The sequence below is a fragment of the Oncorhynchus mykiss genome, chromosome Y (assembly GCF_013265735.2).
Source record: "Oncorhynchus mykiss isolate Arlee chromosome Y, USDA_OmykA_1.1, whole genome shotgun sequence".
NCBI lineage: Eukaryota > Metazoa > Chordata > Actinopteri > Salmoniformes > Salmonidae > Oncorhynchus > Oncorhynchus mykiss.
The window spans coordinates 26682245-26699685 of NC_048593.1; the positions used below are offsets into that span (position 1 = coordinate 26682245).

The window sequence follows — 17441 nt, forward strand, 5'->3', positions numbered from 1 at the left end:
GTCTCTTTCGGACAAGGTGACTTTTATCAATATATTTGTCTCTATTCACTCTCAGATTCAAAAATTCTTAATTCATTTATACCCCCAAGCCATAAGACTCCTGAACATGTAATCAAATGGCTACCCGGACTATTTGCATTGTGTACCCCCCCTAACCCCTCTTTTACGCTGCTGCTACTCTGTTTATCATATATGTATAGTCACTTTAACTATACATTCATGTACATACTACCTCAATGAACCCGACCAACCAGTGCACATTGGCTAACCAGGCTGTCTGTCTTGTGTCCCACCACCCGCCAACCCCTCTTTTATGCTACTGCTACTCTCTTTTAATCGTATATGCATAGTCACTTTAACATTATCGACATGTACATACTACCTCAATCAGCCTGACTAACTGGTGCCTGTATATAGCCTTGCAACTGTATATTGCCTCGCTACTTTTATAGCCTCGCTACTGTATATTGCCTCGCTACTGTTATTTTTTTCACTGTCGTTTTACTGTTGATTTTATTTCTTTACTTACCTATTGTTCACCTAATACCTTTTTTTTTAAATTGCACTGTTGGTTAGAGCCTGTAAGTAAGCATTTCACTGTAAGGTATTCTGCGCACGTGACAAATAAACTTTGATTTGATTTAATTAGCATCAAAGTAGACATCATGCAAAACTACAAATCCCTGCAAGCTTCTACACGTCATCTCTAGCTGACACCTTTGCTAAAAGGTATTGTCCATTTTAAACTTGCACCAGAAAGTTCACAGAATTACTACATTTAGCTAACATTCGATAATTAATCCAGAGATTCTTACCTTTGCCTCAATTTGTCAGTCTCGTCCAGATCATCATGGCATTTGTAGTTATTTATGATAGCCACGTTAGCAGATCATTAGCATTTCATTTTTGGGGGGCTAAATACAGGCGAATATGTTGATAAAAGTTACCTTGTGTTCGAAAATATCTGCTCTAGGACATGTTTAAATAGTCCATTTCTATTTTCCAACTGGGCTATATGTTTGGGTGAGGTTCTTTTCTCGCCTGAGTAGCTTCGTTTCACTGCCAAAAATAAAATTAAACCATCTAGTGTTCAGCGAAATAACAACACAATGTCAAATACAGGTAGCCTAGTCAAATAATTAACATCCAATCACATTAACCGTTACTCTATTGCGGGAATTCCACTAACGGTCCTTGTGTAGCCAAATGTAGCTGCTGCTCATTCCGTTTGCTCAATAATGGTTCAATTCTGTCGACAACACAAGTTTTTCTGCTTCCACGAGCACATCCAATGCTAGCATCAGTAATTCTACATGTGTTGTTAGCCCAGCTAGCATGGACACTGACAGTTGTGTATCTGATGCAGCCGAAGAGCTACTGCCCCTTTTACCCGGGAAAGCACCGAACAACAGACCGGGACGTTGGACCATCAAAGAGGTGCAAATATGATGAGAACTGCATTGAGTTGGGGTTCACTTGTATTGGGAGTAGTGCCTTTCCTCAGCAAGTGTGTTATATGTGCAAAACTACAACTCAATTAAACCTTCACTCCTGTGGAGACATTTAGAAACAAAACATGCCATTTATTTTTTTTCCACTTTTGTTTAACCAGGTAGGCTAGTTGAGAACAAGTTCTCATTTGCAACTGCGACCTGGCCAAGATAAAGCATAGCAGTGTGAACAGACAACAACACAGAGTTACACATGGAGTAAACAATTAACAAGTCAATAACACAGTAGAAAAAAAAGAGTCTATATACATTGTGTGCAAAAGGCATGAGGAGGTAGGTGAATAATTACAATTTTGCAGATTAACACTGGAGTGATAAATGATCAGATGGTCATGTACAGATGTATTGGTGTGCAAAAGAGCAGAAAAGTAAATAAATATAAACAGTATGGGGATGAGGTAGGTCAAATTGGGTGGGCTATTTACCGATAGACTATGTACAGCTGCAGCGATCGGTTAGCTGCTCAGATAGCAGATGTTTAAAGTTGGTGAGGGAGATAAAAGTCTCCAACTTCAGCGAATTCATTCCAGTCACCGGCAGCAGAGAACTGGAATGAAAGGCGGCCAAATGAGGTGTTGGCTTTAGGGATGATCAGTGAGATACACCTGCTGGAGCGCGTGCTACGGGTGGGTGTTGCCATCGTGACCAGTGAACTGAGATAAGGCGGAGCTTTACCTAGCATGGACTTGTAGATGACCTGGAGCCAGTGGGCATTTTGAAAAAGAAGCCAGGGTAGTTTTTTGAGCGAGAATTAAGACAACTTTCAAGTAGTAAGACATGTATAAAAGCAAGAGATACCATTAATAAGAAGGGTCTAGAAGTGTATTATATGGTGAGCTACCGAGTGGCTAGGACAGGCAAGCCCCATACTATTGTGGAGGACTTAATTCTTCCTGCTGCCGTGGATATGGCTGGGACAATGCTGGGGGAAAAGGCCAAAATAACTACAGACAATGCCTTCATCAAACAACACTGTTTCACAACGCATCAGTGACGTGGCAGAAGATGTTTTGAAACAATTACTGCTTCGCGTACAAGCCAGTGAATTATGTGTGTTACAGCTGGATGAGTCAACAGACGTGGCGGGCCTGGCACAGCTCCTGGTAAATGTCTGTTATGTTTATGGGGGGGTCAATTAACCTGTCTGGGAACGGGGTTCCGCTAGAAATCTCATAAATCAAATCGGTAGTAAAGTATTAGGCACCATTTTAAAGATACAATTCTCATTAATCCAGCCACAGTGTCTGATTTTAAAAATGCTTAACAGCGAAAGCTCCACAAACAATTATGTTAGGTCACCACCAAGTCACAGAAAAACCCAGCCATTTTTTCAGCCAAAGAGAGGAATCACAAAAAGCACAAATAGAAAAATGTAATCAATAACCTTTGATGCTCTTCATCAGATGACACTCATAGGACTTCATGTTACACAATACATGTATGTTTTGTTCGATAAAGTGCATATTTATATCCAAAAGTCAAATTTTACATTGGCACGTTACGTTCAGTAATGTTTTGATTCCAAAACATGCAGTGATTTTGCAGAGAGCCACATCACTTGAAAATTCAAGTGTTATGCATGGAACTTTAGATAATCTTCTCTTTTACCTCTGTATCAGATTTCCAAAAAACTTTACGGAAAAAGCATACCATGCAATAATCTGAGTACGGAGCTCAGAGCCCAAACCAGCCAAAAGAAATATCCGCCATGTTGCGCAGTCAATATTAGTCAGAAATAGCATTATAAATATTAACTTACCTTTGATGATCTTCATCAGAATGCACTCCCAGGAATCCCAGTTCCACAATAAATGTTTGATTTGTTCGATAAAGTTCATAATTTATGTCCATATACCTCCTTTTGTTAGGGCGTTTGGTAAACAAATTGAAACGCGCGTGCAACTTCCAGCGGAATGGTCGGACGAAAATTCCAAAAAGTTATATTACTGTTTTTTTTACTATCATAAATGTTCAATAATGTTCCAAATTGAGAATTCCTGTAGAAAAGCAATGGAAAGAGAGCTACCTCTCGTGAATGCGCGTGACTGAGCTTGTGACTGCTGGCAGACCTCTGATTCATTCCCCTCTCATTCAGTCCCCCTTCATAGTAGAAGCATCAAACAAGTTTCTAAAGACGGTTGACATCTAGTGGAAGACTTAGGAAGTGCAACAACCAATATCCCACTGTAACTTTAATAGGGGCTGAGTTTAAAAACTACAAACCTCAGATTTCCCACTTCCTGTTTGGATTTTTTCTCAGGTTGTTGCCTGCCATATGAGTTGTGTTATACTCACAGACATCATTCAAACAGTTTTAGAAACTTCAGAGTGTTTACTATCCAATACTAATAATAATATGCATATATTAAGTACCGGAAAGCTTTGTGACATCAAATGGACTTTGGTGGTCAATATGTGTTGGTGTCTGTACTGATGGCGCAAAAGCCATGACGGAGACATAGTGCAGTGGTAACACGCGTGCAAGCAGTTGCTCCCGACGCCACTTGGGTACACTGCAGCATCCACCGAGAGGCTCTTGCTGCCAAGGGAATGCCTGACAGCTTGAAAGATGTTTTGGACACTACAGTGAAAACTATTAACTTTGTTTAAGGAAGGCCCCTGAACTCTCGTGTATAATCTGCACTATGCAATGATATGGGCAGCCACCATGTAACGCTTTTACAAAATACAGAAATGTGCTGGTTATCAGGGAGCAAAGTATTGACATGTGAAGTTTTTTCTCGTCTGAATGGTCTGAATCTAGGATTACAGGGACTCTGCAACTATATTCAATGTGCGGGTCAAAATTGAGGCTATGACTAAGCAGTTGGAGCTCTTCTCTTGCTGCATTAACAAGGACAACAAACAGATCTTTCCATCATTGTATGATTTTTTTGTTTGCAAATGAGCTAAAGCTTACGGACAATGTCAAATGTGATATAGCAAAGCACCTGAGTGAGTTGGGTGAGCAATTACACATGTACTTTCCTGAAATGGATGACACAAACAAATGGATTCGTTGTCCCTTTCATGCCCTGCCACTTACCGATACAAGAGAGCCTGAACAAGAGAGCCTCATCGAAATTGCCGCAAGCGCTTTTGTTAAAATTGAATTTAAATCAGAAGCCACTGCCAGATTTCTGGATTGGCTGCTCTCAGCCTTGGCAAATCTAACTTTTAAGACCCTGATGCCCTTTGCAACCACGTACCTATGTGAGAGTTGATTCTCGGCACTAAATACAGGCTCAGAATGTGTGTGGAAAATAATTTAAGACTGAGACTCACTCCAATACAACCCAAGATGGCAGAGTTACAGTTGAAGTTTACATACACCTTAGCCAAATACATTTAAACTCAGTTTTCACAATTCCTGACATTTAATCCTAGTAAAAATTCCCTGTCTTAGGTCAGTTAGGATCACCACTTTATTTTAAGAAGGTGAAATGTCAGAATAATAGTAGAGAATTATTTATTTCAGCATTTCTTTCTTTCATCACATTCCCAATGGGTCAGAAGTTTACGTAAACTCAATTAGTATTTGGTAGCATTGCCTTTAAATTGTTTAACTTGGGTCAAACGTTTCGGGTAGCCTTTCACAAGCTTCCAACAATAAGTTGGGTGAATTTTGGCCCATTCCTCCTGACAGAGCAGGTGTAACTGAGTCAGGTTTGTAGACCTTGCTCGCACACGCTTTTTCAGTTCTGCCCACAAAATTTCAATAGGTTTGAGGTCAGGACTTAGTGATGGCCACTCCAATTCCTTGAGTTTGATGTCCTTAATCCATTTTGCCACAACTTTGGAGGTATGCTTGGGGCCATTGTCCATTTGGAAGACCCATTTGTGACCAAGCTTTAACTTCCTGACTGATGTCTTGAGATTTTGCTTCAATATATCCACATTTTCTTTCATGATGATGCCATCTATTTTGTGAAGTGCACCAGTCCCTCCTGCAGAAAAGCACCCCCACAACATGATGCTGCCACCCACGTGCTTCACGGTTGGGATGGTGTTCTTCGGCTCTTTTTCCTCCAAAAATAACGATGGTGTCATGTTGTCTTGTCTCTGTCCTTTCCCTTCACCCTGTCTCCCTCTGCTGGTCGTTGTTATGTTACCTTTTCTCCCCCTCTTTTCCCCAGCTGTGCCTTGTCTCCTCCTAATTACCCATTCACCCCGTTCCCCACCTGTTCCCTTTTTCCCTCTGATTAGGTCCCTATATCTGTCTCTGTTTCTGCTCCTGTCCTTGTCGGATTCTTGTTTGTTTGTTTGTGTCATTCATGCCTAAACCAGACTGTCGTCATGTTTGCTGTAACCTTGTCCTGTCCTGTCGGAATCTGCCGGTCCATCTGAGCCTACCTGTGTGTGGTAATTAAAGAAGCTCTGTTTAAGTTGATTCGCTTTTGGGTCCTCATTCACGCACCGTAACAGAAGAATCCGACCAAGAATGGACCCAGCGACTTCGGATCCTCTCCACTCAGCCGTCGAGATCCAGGGAGCGATGCTAGGCAGACACAAGCAGGAATTGTCTGCTGCTCGACATGCCGTTGAGACCCTGGCCACCCAAGTCTCCAACCTCACAGAACAGGTTCACCATCTCCGCCTCGATCCACCGGCCACTTCCAGGGCTTTCGAATCTCCGGAGCCCAGAATCAATAACCCGCCGTGTTACTCTGGGGAGCCCACTGAATGCCGCTCGTTCCTCACCCAGTGTGATATTGTGTTTTCTCTCCAGCCCAACACTTACTCCAGGAGCACTGCTCGTGTCGCCTACGTCATATCTCTCCTTATTGGACGGGCTCGTGAGTGGGGCACGGCAATCTGGGAGGCAAGGGCTGAGTGTATTAACCAGTATCAAGACTTTAAGGAGGAGATGATACGGGTTTTTGATCGATCTGTTTTTGGGGAGGAGGCTTCCAGGGCCCTGTCTTCCCTATGCCAAGGCAATCGATCCATAACAGACTACTCTATTGAGTTTCGCACTCTTGCTGTCTCCAGTGGCTGGAACGAGCCGGCCTTGCTCGCTCGTCTTCTGGAGGGTCTCCGCGCAGAGGTAAAGGATGAGATTCTCTCCCGGGAGGTTCCTTCCAGCGTGGATTCCTTGATTGAACTCGCTATTCGCATTGAGCGACGGGTTGATCTTCGTCACCGAGCTCGTGGAAAGGAGCTCGCGCTCTCCGTCGCCTCCCTCTCCGCATCACTACCATCTTCCTCTGCCGGCTCGGGTGCTGAGCCCATGCAGCTGGGAGGTATCCGCATCTCGACTAAGGAGAGGGAACGGAGAATCACCAACCGCCTCTGTCTCTATTGCGGTTCCGCTGGTCATTTTGCCACTTCATGTCCAGTAAAAGGCCAGAGCTCGTCAGTAAGCGGAGGGCTACTGGTGAGCGCTACTACTCCTGTCTCTCCTTCAAGATCCTGCACTACCTTGTCGGTCCATCTACGCTGGACCGGTTCGTCAGCTTCCTGCAGTGCCTTAATAGACTCTGGGGCGGAGGGCTGTTTTATGGACGAGACCTGGGCTCGGGAACATGACATTCCTCTCAGACAGTTAAAGGAGCCCACGGCCTTGTTCGCCCTGGATGGTAGTCCTCTCCCCAGGATTCAGCGTGAGACGCTACCTTTAACCCTCACTGTTTCTGGTAATCATAGTGAAACCATTTCTTTTTTAATTTTTCGTTCACCTTTTACACCTGTTGTTTTGGGCCATCCCTGGCTAGTTTGTCATAATCCTTCCATTAATTGGTCTAGTAATTCTATCCTCTCCTGGAACGTCTCTTGTCATGTGAAATGTTTAATGTCTGCTATCCCTCCTGTTTCCTCTGTCTCTTCTTCACAGGAGGAGCCTGGTGATTTGACAGGGGTGCCGGAGGAATATCACGATCTGCGCACGGTGTTCAGTCGGTCCAGGGCCACCTCTCTTCCTCCACACCGGTCGTATGATTGTAGTATTGATCTCCTTCCGGGAACCACCCCCCCCCGGGGTAGACTATACTCTCTGTCGGCTCCCGAACGTAAGGCTCTCGAAGATTATTTGTCTGTAGCTCTTGACGCCGGTACCATAGTCCCCTCCTCCTCTCCCGCCGGAGCGGGGTTTTTTTTTGTCAAGAAGAAGGACGGGTCTCTGCGCCCCTGCATAGATTATCGAGGGCTGAATGACATAACAGTGAAGAATCGTTATCCGCTTCCTCTTATGTCTTCAGCCTTCGAGATCCTGCAGGGAGCCAGGTTTTTCACTAAGTTGGACCTTCGTAACGCTTACCATCTCGTGCGCATCAGGGAGGGGGACGAGTGGAAGACGGCGTTTAACACTCCGTTAGGGCACTTTGAATACCGGGTTCTTCCTTTCGGCCTCGCTAACGCTCCAGCTGTCTTTCAGGCATTAGTCAATGATGTCCTGAGAGACATGCTGAACATCTTTGTTTTCGTTTACCTTGACGATATCCTGATTTTTTCACCGTCACTCCAGATTCATGTTCAGCACGTTCGACGTGTCCTCCAGCGCCTTTTAGAGAATTGTCTTTTCGTGAAGGCTGAGAAGTGCACTTTTCATGCCTCCTCCGTCACATTTCTCGGTTCTGTTATTTCCGCTGAAGGCATTAAGATGGATCCCGCTAAGGTCCAAGCTGTCATTGATTGGCCCGTCCCTAAGTCACGCGTCGAGCTGCAGCGCTTTCTCGGCTTCGCGAACTTCTATCGTCGTTTCATCCGTAATTTCGGTCAGGTGGCAGCTCCTCTCACAGCCCTTACTTCTGTCAAGACGTGCTTTAAGTGGTCCGTTTCCGCCCAGGGAGCTTTTGATCTCCTCAAGAATCGTTTTACATCCGCTCCTATCCTTGTTACACCTGACGTCTCTAGACAGTTCGTTGTCGAGGTTGACGCGTCAGAGGTGGGAGTGGGAGCCATCCTTTCTCAGCGCTCCCTCTCTGACGACAAGGTCCACCCATGCGCGTATTTTTCTCATCGCCTGTCGCCGTCGGAACGTAACTATGATGTGGGTAACCGCGAACTGCTCGCCATCCGGTTAGCCCTAGGCGAATGGCGACAGTGGTTGGAGGGGGCGACCGTTCCTTTTGTCGTTTGGACTGACCATAGGAACCTTGAGTACATCCGTTCTGCCAAACGACTTAATGCGCGTCAGGCGCGTTGGGCGCTGTTTTTCGCTCGTTTCGAGTTCGTGATTTCTTATCGTCCGGGCTCTAAGAACACCAAGCCTGATGCTTTGTCTCGTCTCTTCAGTTCTTCAGTAGCCTCCACTGACCCCGAGGGGATTCTCCCTGAGGGGCGTGTTGTCGGGTTGACTGTCTGGGGAATTGAGAGGCAGGTAAAGCAAGCACTCACTCAAACTCCGTCGCCGCGCGCTTGTCCTAGGAACCTTCTTTTCGTTCCCGTTCCTACTCGTCTGGCCGTTCTTCAGTGGGCTCACTCTGCCAAGTTAGCCGGTCACCCTGGCGTTCGGGGTACGCTTGCTTCCATTCGCCAGCGTTTCTGGTGGCCCACCCGGGAGCATGACACGCGTCGTTTCGTGGCTGCTTGTTCGGTCTGCGCGCAGACTAAGTCCGGTAACTCTCCTCCTGCCGGCCGTCTCAGGCCGCTTCCTATTCCCTCTCGACCGTGGTCTCACATCGCCTTAGATTTTGTCACCGGACTGCCTTCGTCAGCGGGGAAGACTGTTATTCTTACGGTTGTCGATAGGTTCTCTAAGGCGGCTCATTTCATTCCCCTTGCTAAGCTTCCTTCTGCTAAAGAGACGGCACAAATCATCATCGAGAATGTTTTCAGAATTCATGGCCTTCCGTCAGACGTCGTTTCGGACAGAGGTCCGCAATTCACGTCTCAATTTTGGAGGGAGTTTTGCCGTTTGATTGGGGCTTCCGTCAGTCTCTCTTCCGGCTTTCACCCCCAGTCTAACGGTCAAGCAGAACGGGCCAATCAGACTATTGGTCGCATCTTACGCAGTCTTTCTTTTCGCAACCCTGCGTCTTGGTCAGAACAGCTCCCCTGGGCAGAATACGCCCACAACTCGCTTCCTTCGTCTGCGACCGGGCTATCTCCTTTTCAGAGTAGCCTCGGGTACCAGCCTCCGTTGTTCTCATCTCAGTTCGCCGAGTCCAGCGTCCCCTCCGCTCAGGCTTTTGTCCAACGTTGCGAGCGCACCTGGAAGAGGGTCAGGTCTGCACTTTGCCGTTATAGGGCGCAGACTGTGAGAGCTGCTAATAAGCGTAGAACGAAGAGCCCTAGATATTGTCGCGGTCAGAGAGTTTGGCTCTCCACTCAGAACCTTCCCCTTAAGACGGCTTCTCGCAAGTTGACCCCGCGGTTCATTGGTCCATTCCGTATCTCTCAAATCATTAACCCTGTCGCAGTGCGACTTCTTCTGCCGCGATATCTTCGTCGCGTCCACCCGGTCTTCCATGTCTCCTGTGTCAAGCCCGTTCTTCGCGCCCCCGCTCGTCTTCCCCCCCCCCCCCCCCATCCTTGTCGAGGGCGCACCCATCTACAGGGTCCGTAGGATTTTGGACATGCGTCCTCGGGGCCGTGGTCATCAGTACCTAGTAGATTGGGAGGGGTACGGTCCTGAGGAGAGGAGTTGGGTTCCCTCTCGGGACGTGCTGGACCGTGCGCTGATCGATGATTTCCTCCGTTGCCGCCAGGCTTCCTCCTCGAGTGCGCCAGGAGGCGCTCGGTGAGTGGGGGGGTACTGTCATGTTGTCTTGTCTCTGTCCTTTCCCTTCACCCTGTCTCCCTCTGCTGGTCGTTGTTATGTTACCTTTTCTCCCCCTCTTTTCCCCAGCTGTGCCTTGTCTCCTCCTAATTACCCATTCACCCCGTTCCCCACCTGTTCCCTTTTTCCCTCTGATTAGGTCCCTATATCTGTCTCTGTTTCTGCTCCTGTCCTTGTCGGATTCTTGTTTGTTTGTTTGTGTCATTCATGCCTAAACCAGACTGTCGTCATGTTTGCTGTAACCTTGTCCTGTCCTGTCGGAATCTGCCGGTCCATCTGAGCCTACCTGTGTGTGGTAATTAAAGAAGCTCTGTTTAAGTTGATTCGCTTTTGGGTCCTCATTCACGCACCGTAACAGATGGTCAATATGGCCAAACAGTTCTATTTTTGTTTCATCAGACCAGAGGACATTTCTCCAAAATGAACAATCTTTTTGTCCCCATGTGCAGTTGCAAACTGTAGTCTGACTTTTTTTATGGCAGTTTTGGAGCAGTGGCTTCTTCCATGCTGAGCGGCCTTTCAGGATATGTTGATATAGGACTAATTTTACTGTGGATATAGATACTTTTTTACCTGTTTCTTCCATCATCTTCACCAGGTCATTTGCTGCTGTTCTGTGATTTATTTGCACTTTTCACACCAAAGTACGTTCATCTCTAGGAGACAGAACGCGTCTCCTTCCTGAGTGGTATGACTGCTGTGTGGTCCAATGGTGTTTATACTTGTGTACTATTGTTTGTACAGATGAACGTGGTACCTTCAGATGTTTGGAAATTTCTCCCAAGGATGAACCAGACTTGTGGAGGTCTCCAATTCTTTAACCTGAGGTCTTGGCTGATTTTGAATGTAGGCCTTGAAATAAATCCACAGGTACACCTCCAATTGACTCAAATTATGTCAATTAGCCCATCAAAAGCTTATAAAGCCATGACATCATTTTCTGGAATTTTCCAAGCTGTTTAAAGGCACAGTCAACTTAGTGTATGTAAACTTCTGACCCACTGGAATTGTGATACAGTGAATTATAAATGAAATAATCTGTCTATAAACAATTGTTGGAAAAATGACCTGTCATGCACAAAGTAGATGTCCTAACCACCTTGCCAAAACTATAGTTTGTTAACAAGATATGTGTGGAGTGGTTGAAAAATGAGTTTTAATGACTCCAACCTCAGTGTATGTAAACTTCCAACTATATGTGCATCCTTTCAAGCACACCCTTCTCAGTAACCTGTGGTGAGTTATTCACAATTTTCGATGACCTAATAAGGTTTTATATGTAAGATGGTTAAATAAAGAGCAAAATGATTTATTATTATAATATTATGATTTGTGCCCTGATCCTATAAGAGCTATTTGTCACTTCCCATGAGCTGGGTTGTGACAAAACTCACACTCATTCTTATGTTTAATAAATGTATTGTATAGTGTGTGTGTGTGTGGGTGGGGGGGTACAATGATTGGTGGCTTACAATGATGGCTTAAAACAACATTTGAGAGTGCGATGACCCTGGCGCCAGAGGAGGTACGCAGCTGGAGGTTGAATGTTTGAAGGGGTACGGGACTATAAAAAGTTTGGGAACCACTGTCCTAGAGATTTACATGGTTCTCAAAGCGTCACACCAGGGTAAGCCTACATGAAACACATCTCTTATTTCAAGTGTTTCTTCACCAGGGTTCACCTGGTCAGTCTGTCATGGAAAGAGCAGTTGTTTATAATGTTTTCTGCACTCATTGTGATAGACATTTGAAATACATTCCTTGATATATGTTGGAATGCATTTCAATTGCATTAAATATATATTATTATTATTATTATTATTATTATTATTGTATTTTTTATTTGGCCTTTTCTACCTATTTCACATGTATCCTAAAAGAAAAATTCTACAAATACATAAAAAATATATCTATTTTTTTGTGTGGGTCAGGGGGCTCAGATCCTGTCTGCAGCCAAGGAACTGGGACAGCTCTCCAAGCTCAAGGATCACATGGCAGGAGAGGCCAAAAGCCTGACACCTAAACAGTGTGCTGTCATCGATATAGCACTGGACACGATCAAGGTTTGTGTTATGTTTAAGTTCATAGTGACACCTGTGATAAAGTTACTACTTACAGTAGTTGCTGAAGATGACTTGGTTGCTGAGCATTTAATTACCGTCCTCATTCATTGCGTAGGAGGAAAACAATCCTTCAGTCTCCCTCTCTTTTCCCATCTTTTCCCTTTCTTCTGCAGCAATACTTCCATGCTGGAGGAAACGGTCTGAAGAAGGCTTTCCTGGAGAAGAGTTCGGAGTTGACCTCACTACGCCACGCTCTGTCCCTCTACACACAGACCACAGACGCACTCATCAAGACCTTTGTCACAACACAACACGCACAAGGTAAGACGCGCGCACACACAATAGCATCAGTCTGCGTTCCATTGTTTCTAAATAAAAACTGTACACAACACAGTCCTGAAATAACTTTTGTTTCTCCCCTGCCTTGCCACCAGGGGTCACCAGGGGTCTTGAGTACTGTTGTATTCCAGTAAAGGGCTTGAAGTTGATCTATCAGCTAAATATTGTGTGTCTCTATTACTTACCTATTAACTAACTTTATCTGGCTGTGTGACTGTTCTGTGAGTTGAAGTCTAACATGACTCTGCTGCCATTTGACGTGTTTTCTTTGCTGTTTGTCTTCTCTCTTGTTATCTCCTCTGCTGCCTCCTCACCAGTGCACAATGGGAAGGGTATTAGGTTAACTCCCAATGAAAAAATACAACCCTCCAGGGGTAGGTTGTGCCAACAATGGATAGCATGTGCCAACAACCCCTCCCTCCTTTACTCTGTGACTGTACATAAACCCCTTCCCATCTGCCCCTGCCCCTGTGGGTGAGTTTGCCCTAAACATCAACCCTGACTGCTCCTCCTCCTGGTTGTATGACACTACCCATGCCCTCTCCTCCTCCTCCTCCCTAACGGATACTACTCCTGGTATCTATAACCACTGACCACCACTGGAAGATCATGTCTTGTGTTTCTATCTGTGTGTATGCTAGGCTCAGGAGTGGAGAAGCCAGTTGGAGAGATATCCATACAGATTGATCTATTCACCCATCCTGGGACTGGGGAGCACAAAGTCACTGTCAAAGGTTCTTATAGGGATTTCTAAAGGTTTAAGGGAACATGACTATAATGAACCATTATCTCTGTCTCTCCCGGTCCCAACAAACTAACAATCTCCTTCCTCATTGTGTATCAGTGGTGGGAGCCAATGATCTGAAGTGGCAGACGTCTGGGATGTTCCGGCCCTTCGTGGAGATCACCATGATCGGACCCCACCTCAGTGACAAGAAGCGCAAGTTCCAAACCAAGTCCAAGAACAACAGCTGGGCGCCCAAGTTCAACGAGACCTTCCACTTGTGAGTGCAGAGCCAAGCAATAGTACAGCCTGTTACCTACAATAACCAATAGTAGCCCCTTGAAATAGCCAATGCTCATCGTAAAAAAGAAAACTCTCCCTCCCCTCAATGTCTCCTCAGTGTCCTGGGCAACGAGGATGGCTTTGAGTGCTACGAACTTCAGATGTGTGTGAAGGACTACTGCTTTGGTCGTGCTGACCGGGTGGTGGGCATGGCTGTGATGCAGCTGAGGGACGTGGCAGAGAAAGGCAGCGTGGCGTGCTGGTGCCCTCTGGGCCAGAGTGTCACCATGGATGAGACAGGCCTCACCGCCATGCGCATCCTCTCCCAGCGTTCAAACGACGAGGTGGCCAAGGAGTTTGTCAAACTCAAGTCTGAGATACGTTCTGCGGAGGAGGGCAGATGAGGTCTCCCTAAAGGAGGGGAGGAGTGTGAAGGGCCTCTAGTAAAGACAAGTGGAGAGGGATGGGAGAACCTTTGTCACAGAAGGAAAGCCGCTCGACTTTGGACTAATAATGTTTCCTGGCTGCTACTGGCTGTTTGATGGACACTGGTTCACCAACATACGGTCACTATTTATCACACTCACCTTATGAATCTCTCACTCACTATATCATTCACACACATAGTTTCTCTCTCACTAAGTGGTTATTACACACACTCACACGATACTGTACTTCCTGTGGGTCTGCCAGTCTTGCACTATGGACATGCCATGGGCATTATGTGCCAGTCACCTCCCTGCCAGCCTGTATTTACTTCAGTACAGGGTCTCCCCCTCATCCCACAAATGTTTGTCATGTGCAATACCCCCCCAACTGTGGCCGTACGATTGATGCCTTACACTTTGGAAGCTGTGAATGTGTGAAGTTTAAACTGTAACCTATAGTACAAAACTGTTTATTTATCTTCCTCAATCTCACTTTAGTGTTCTTCAGGATCCGTGTTAAAGTCTCATCGATGCTACTTTAAGGGTCCAAACACGGGATGTCTTGTTAATGTTGGTGCATCGGTCAAGGTAGATTCACCTGGTTTCTATCCTTTTGACTTCTACCACATGTCAAGTACCCTGCTCCTAAATATAGTGTACAAATACATTGGTTTCTGCTGTAGAAAAGGAAAGTGGGGTTTTTTTTGTATTGAAAGTGGTGCCTTGTGGTGTTTCTGAAGTGATTTTACATTTGAGTCATCCACCTGTTTTCTGCCTTGAGGTACTGTAATGCCAACAGCACTCAATGTAAAGGGGTTGTAAGTTATGTGTGCCCTGCCAGGAATTGGGCTCTCATTCCTGGCCCATTAATCCCGTAAGTGTACAGTGTTGACAATGCACTTTGAATTAGTATTTTCTAAAATGCTTTTGAGTCTAAATTCAATCAAATTGATTTATAAAGCCCTTCTTACATAAGCTGATGTCACAAAGTGCTGTACAGAAACCCGGCCTAAAACCCCAAACAGCAAGCAATGCAGGTGTAGGAGCACGGTGGCTTGGAAAAACTCCCTAGAAAGGCCAGAACCTAGGAAGAAACCTAGAGGAACCAAGCTATGAGGGGTGGCCAGTCCTCTTCTGGCTGTGCTGGGTGGAGATAAATTGACATCAACATTGTCAACCCAAGGGCTGCCTTCAATAGAGAGAGAAACTTCCATTAAGGATAGATCGAGATGTGAGCATTTTTAATCGCTTATTACAGTACATCAAAGTGCAGTGGTGTATGGAGGGCCCTGTCTTATACTTTGTATTCACTAGGAAATAACCCTGGCGAAGACATTTAAAACATGCTTTACAAACATTTGGCTAATCTTGCCAACCCTCTATGACACACATTTTATTTATCGTTTTTTTAAATGTATTTATTCCAGATGACGAATGACGGGTCTACTATTGCAAACAAAGAGGGCTACTAGATAGCATTTGAGTATTGTTTGCAGTGGTTGTTTTGAATGGCTTTGTGCTGCAGTACCCTACAGATACTACCTGGACCTAGAGGATATTTTGGGACCAGAGGAGTTTAAACAGTTTTTTTTGTCTCCGTTGAGGAAAAACAATTATTTTCCAGCTATGTTTCCTTGTATCTCTGAGTGGCCTTGCTACTGTGATGATAATAGAAGCTGTCTATTTAATACCTGTTTTACCCCTTATTTTCTGTGTATTTCTTTTGTTGAACAACAATAGAGGATTGGTCAATTTGCCCGAAATCAACTGTATTTAATCATTTTGAAGGATTTATATTTGTTTAATATTTGTTGAGTTGTAGTTATTATTTTAGTCTTTTTTTAAAGTTGACATTGAAAATGTGTGTAAACCTTTTTTGGAAACATGGAATGATGGTGGAGCTGTTCAGTACTGTATCAATTCGCTTAAGGTGTGATGCATGCCAGTCAACTTCCTCATAGAAATGAGGGGAGAAAAAAATCACACTCATACTGAAAATATATTTGTATTTGTCAAGTAACACTGCCATTGTCCATACAATTATAGTCTGTTTGTTGAATAGGAAACCACTGCAAAATCACACACTGCAGAAGTTATATCTGGGCATTATATACAGTATCTACTGTACCAACGTGAAGTCCTACATCTTTTGGGCTGTTGATTTAGGGAAAAATGTCTACCTTTAAGGAAGGCACTGCCACTCTTAACATTACATGTTCCTTGTGCCAAGCTGTCCCCAAGTGTTCACTTTTTATAATTTCATTCTGTTTTTAATACATTGTTTTTTTAAACTTGTGAACTTTGAACTTCTGCACTACTATTAAATCACTACAATAGTTAGCACGTATAGTATATCAGTCAAAGTACTATTGTGAAGTTGTATTTGTATTATTGCTACTGGATAACATTTGGTATTGATCATTTACAATGTGTACATTCCAATTTATGAATTTTGTATAAAGTATTTAAGAAATATCTGTTGATGTGTCTGGCAAATTTAGTGTGTTTTCCTTTACAAAAAACATGATTCTCATCTCCAGATGTGATAGTTATTCATGAATTTTTACATGACGTGTTTTTTTCCTGCTGTTTTTTGCCATTAATATTTTGTTTGATAATCCGCATTATTTCATGTTGCAGCGATGTTATTTGTAAGTGGTAAAATACAAACCATTGCATAAAACTAAAGAATGTTAGATGTTCACAAATATCCTTTTCCATTTGGTATTTCGTAAATGTCTGGAGGGTACCTTGCCATTTCTCTCCAAGCTGCCAGTGTTGAGCTTGGTAGAGCCTTGTTTTATAATAAACACGTGCCCTGAAAAGACCACTGTGCCCTGAAAAGACCACTGTGCCCTTGAATAAGGGTCATGAAGATGTCTATCACCACAATGTAAGACATGCACTCAGTAATAATGACAGTGTCTCTTCAACATTCCTTGGTATCATGTGCGTGTGTGTATTCGTGTGTGTGACCGTGCTTCTGTGGCTGTGCATCCATTTGCCCATTGGCTCATAATGAAGTCCTGGGGACTACAGAGGACCCTTTTGTACTCGTGTCCAGGTTTTGGATTTCACCTGTGGCTCTGAAGCTCTGAGATTCTGTTCAACATCCTCCCCCCACTATTAACACTTCTAGTCCACATACGATGGTATTAACACTTCTAGTCCACATACGAGCAATGCCGCGTTCTAAAAGGTAACACTCATAGACTTTAATCAAAATATAGAATATATTGTAACGTGCAGTATGACTGTTTTGATATGAATTCATAAATAGGAAGTGGAAAATAGTGTGTCTGCGCATGCGTCCCCACCTCAGGGTGTGTGTGTGTGTGACATGCCTGGTATCCTCTGATCTTCCAGGTCATTGCC

At 44.5% G+C, this 17441-nt stretch overlaps 1 protein-coding gene across 4 annotated transcripts in view; it reads left to right on the plus strand.

Moving 5' to 3' along the window:
* LOC110509879 (protein unc-13 homolog B) overlaps positions 1-16893 on the plus strand; it is a 129791-nt gene extending 112898 nt beyond the window's left edge. For 2 of the 4 annotated variants that reach the window (XM_036967423.1, XM_021591059.2), the window contains 6 exons: positions 12162-12293; positions 12467-12614; positions 12950-13006; positions 13274-13366; positions 13477-13636; positions 13757-16893. In XM_036967423.1, the coding sequence (XP_036823318.1) occupies positions 12162-12293; positions 12467-12614; positions 12950-13006; positions 13274-13366; positions 13477-13636; positions 13757-14042 (876 nt within the window). In that variant the 3' untranslated portion in view covers positions 14043-16893. The remainder of the gene's footprint in view (positions 1-12161; positions 12294-12466; positions 12615-12949; positions 13007-13273; positions 13367-13476; positions 13637-13756) is intronic. The other 2 variants (XM_036967424.1, XM_021591060.2) reach the window with 1 other exon arrangement.
* The last annotated feature ends 548 nt before the right edge of the window (positions 16894-17441 follow it).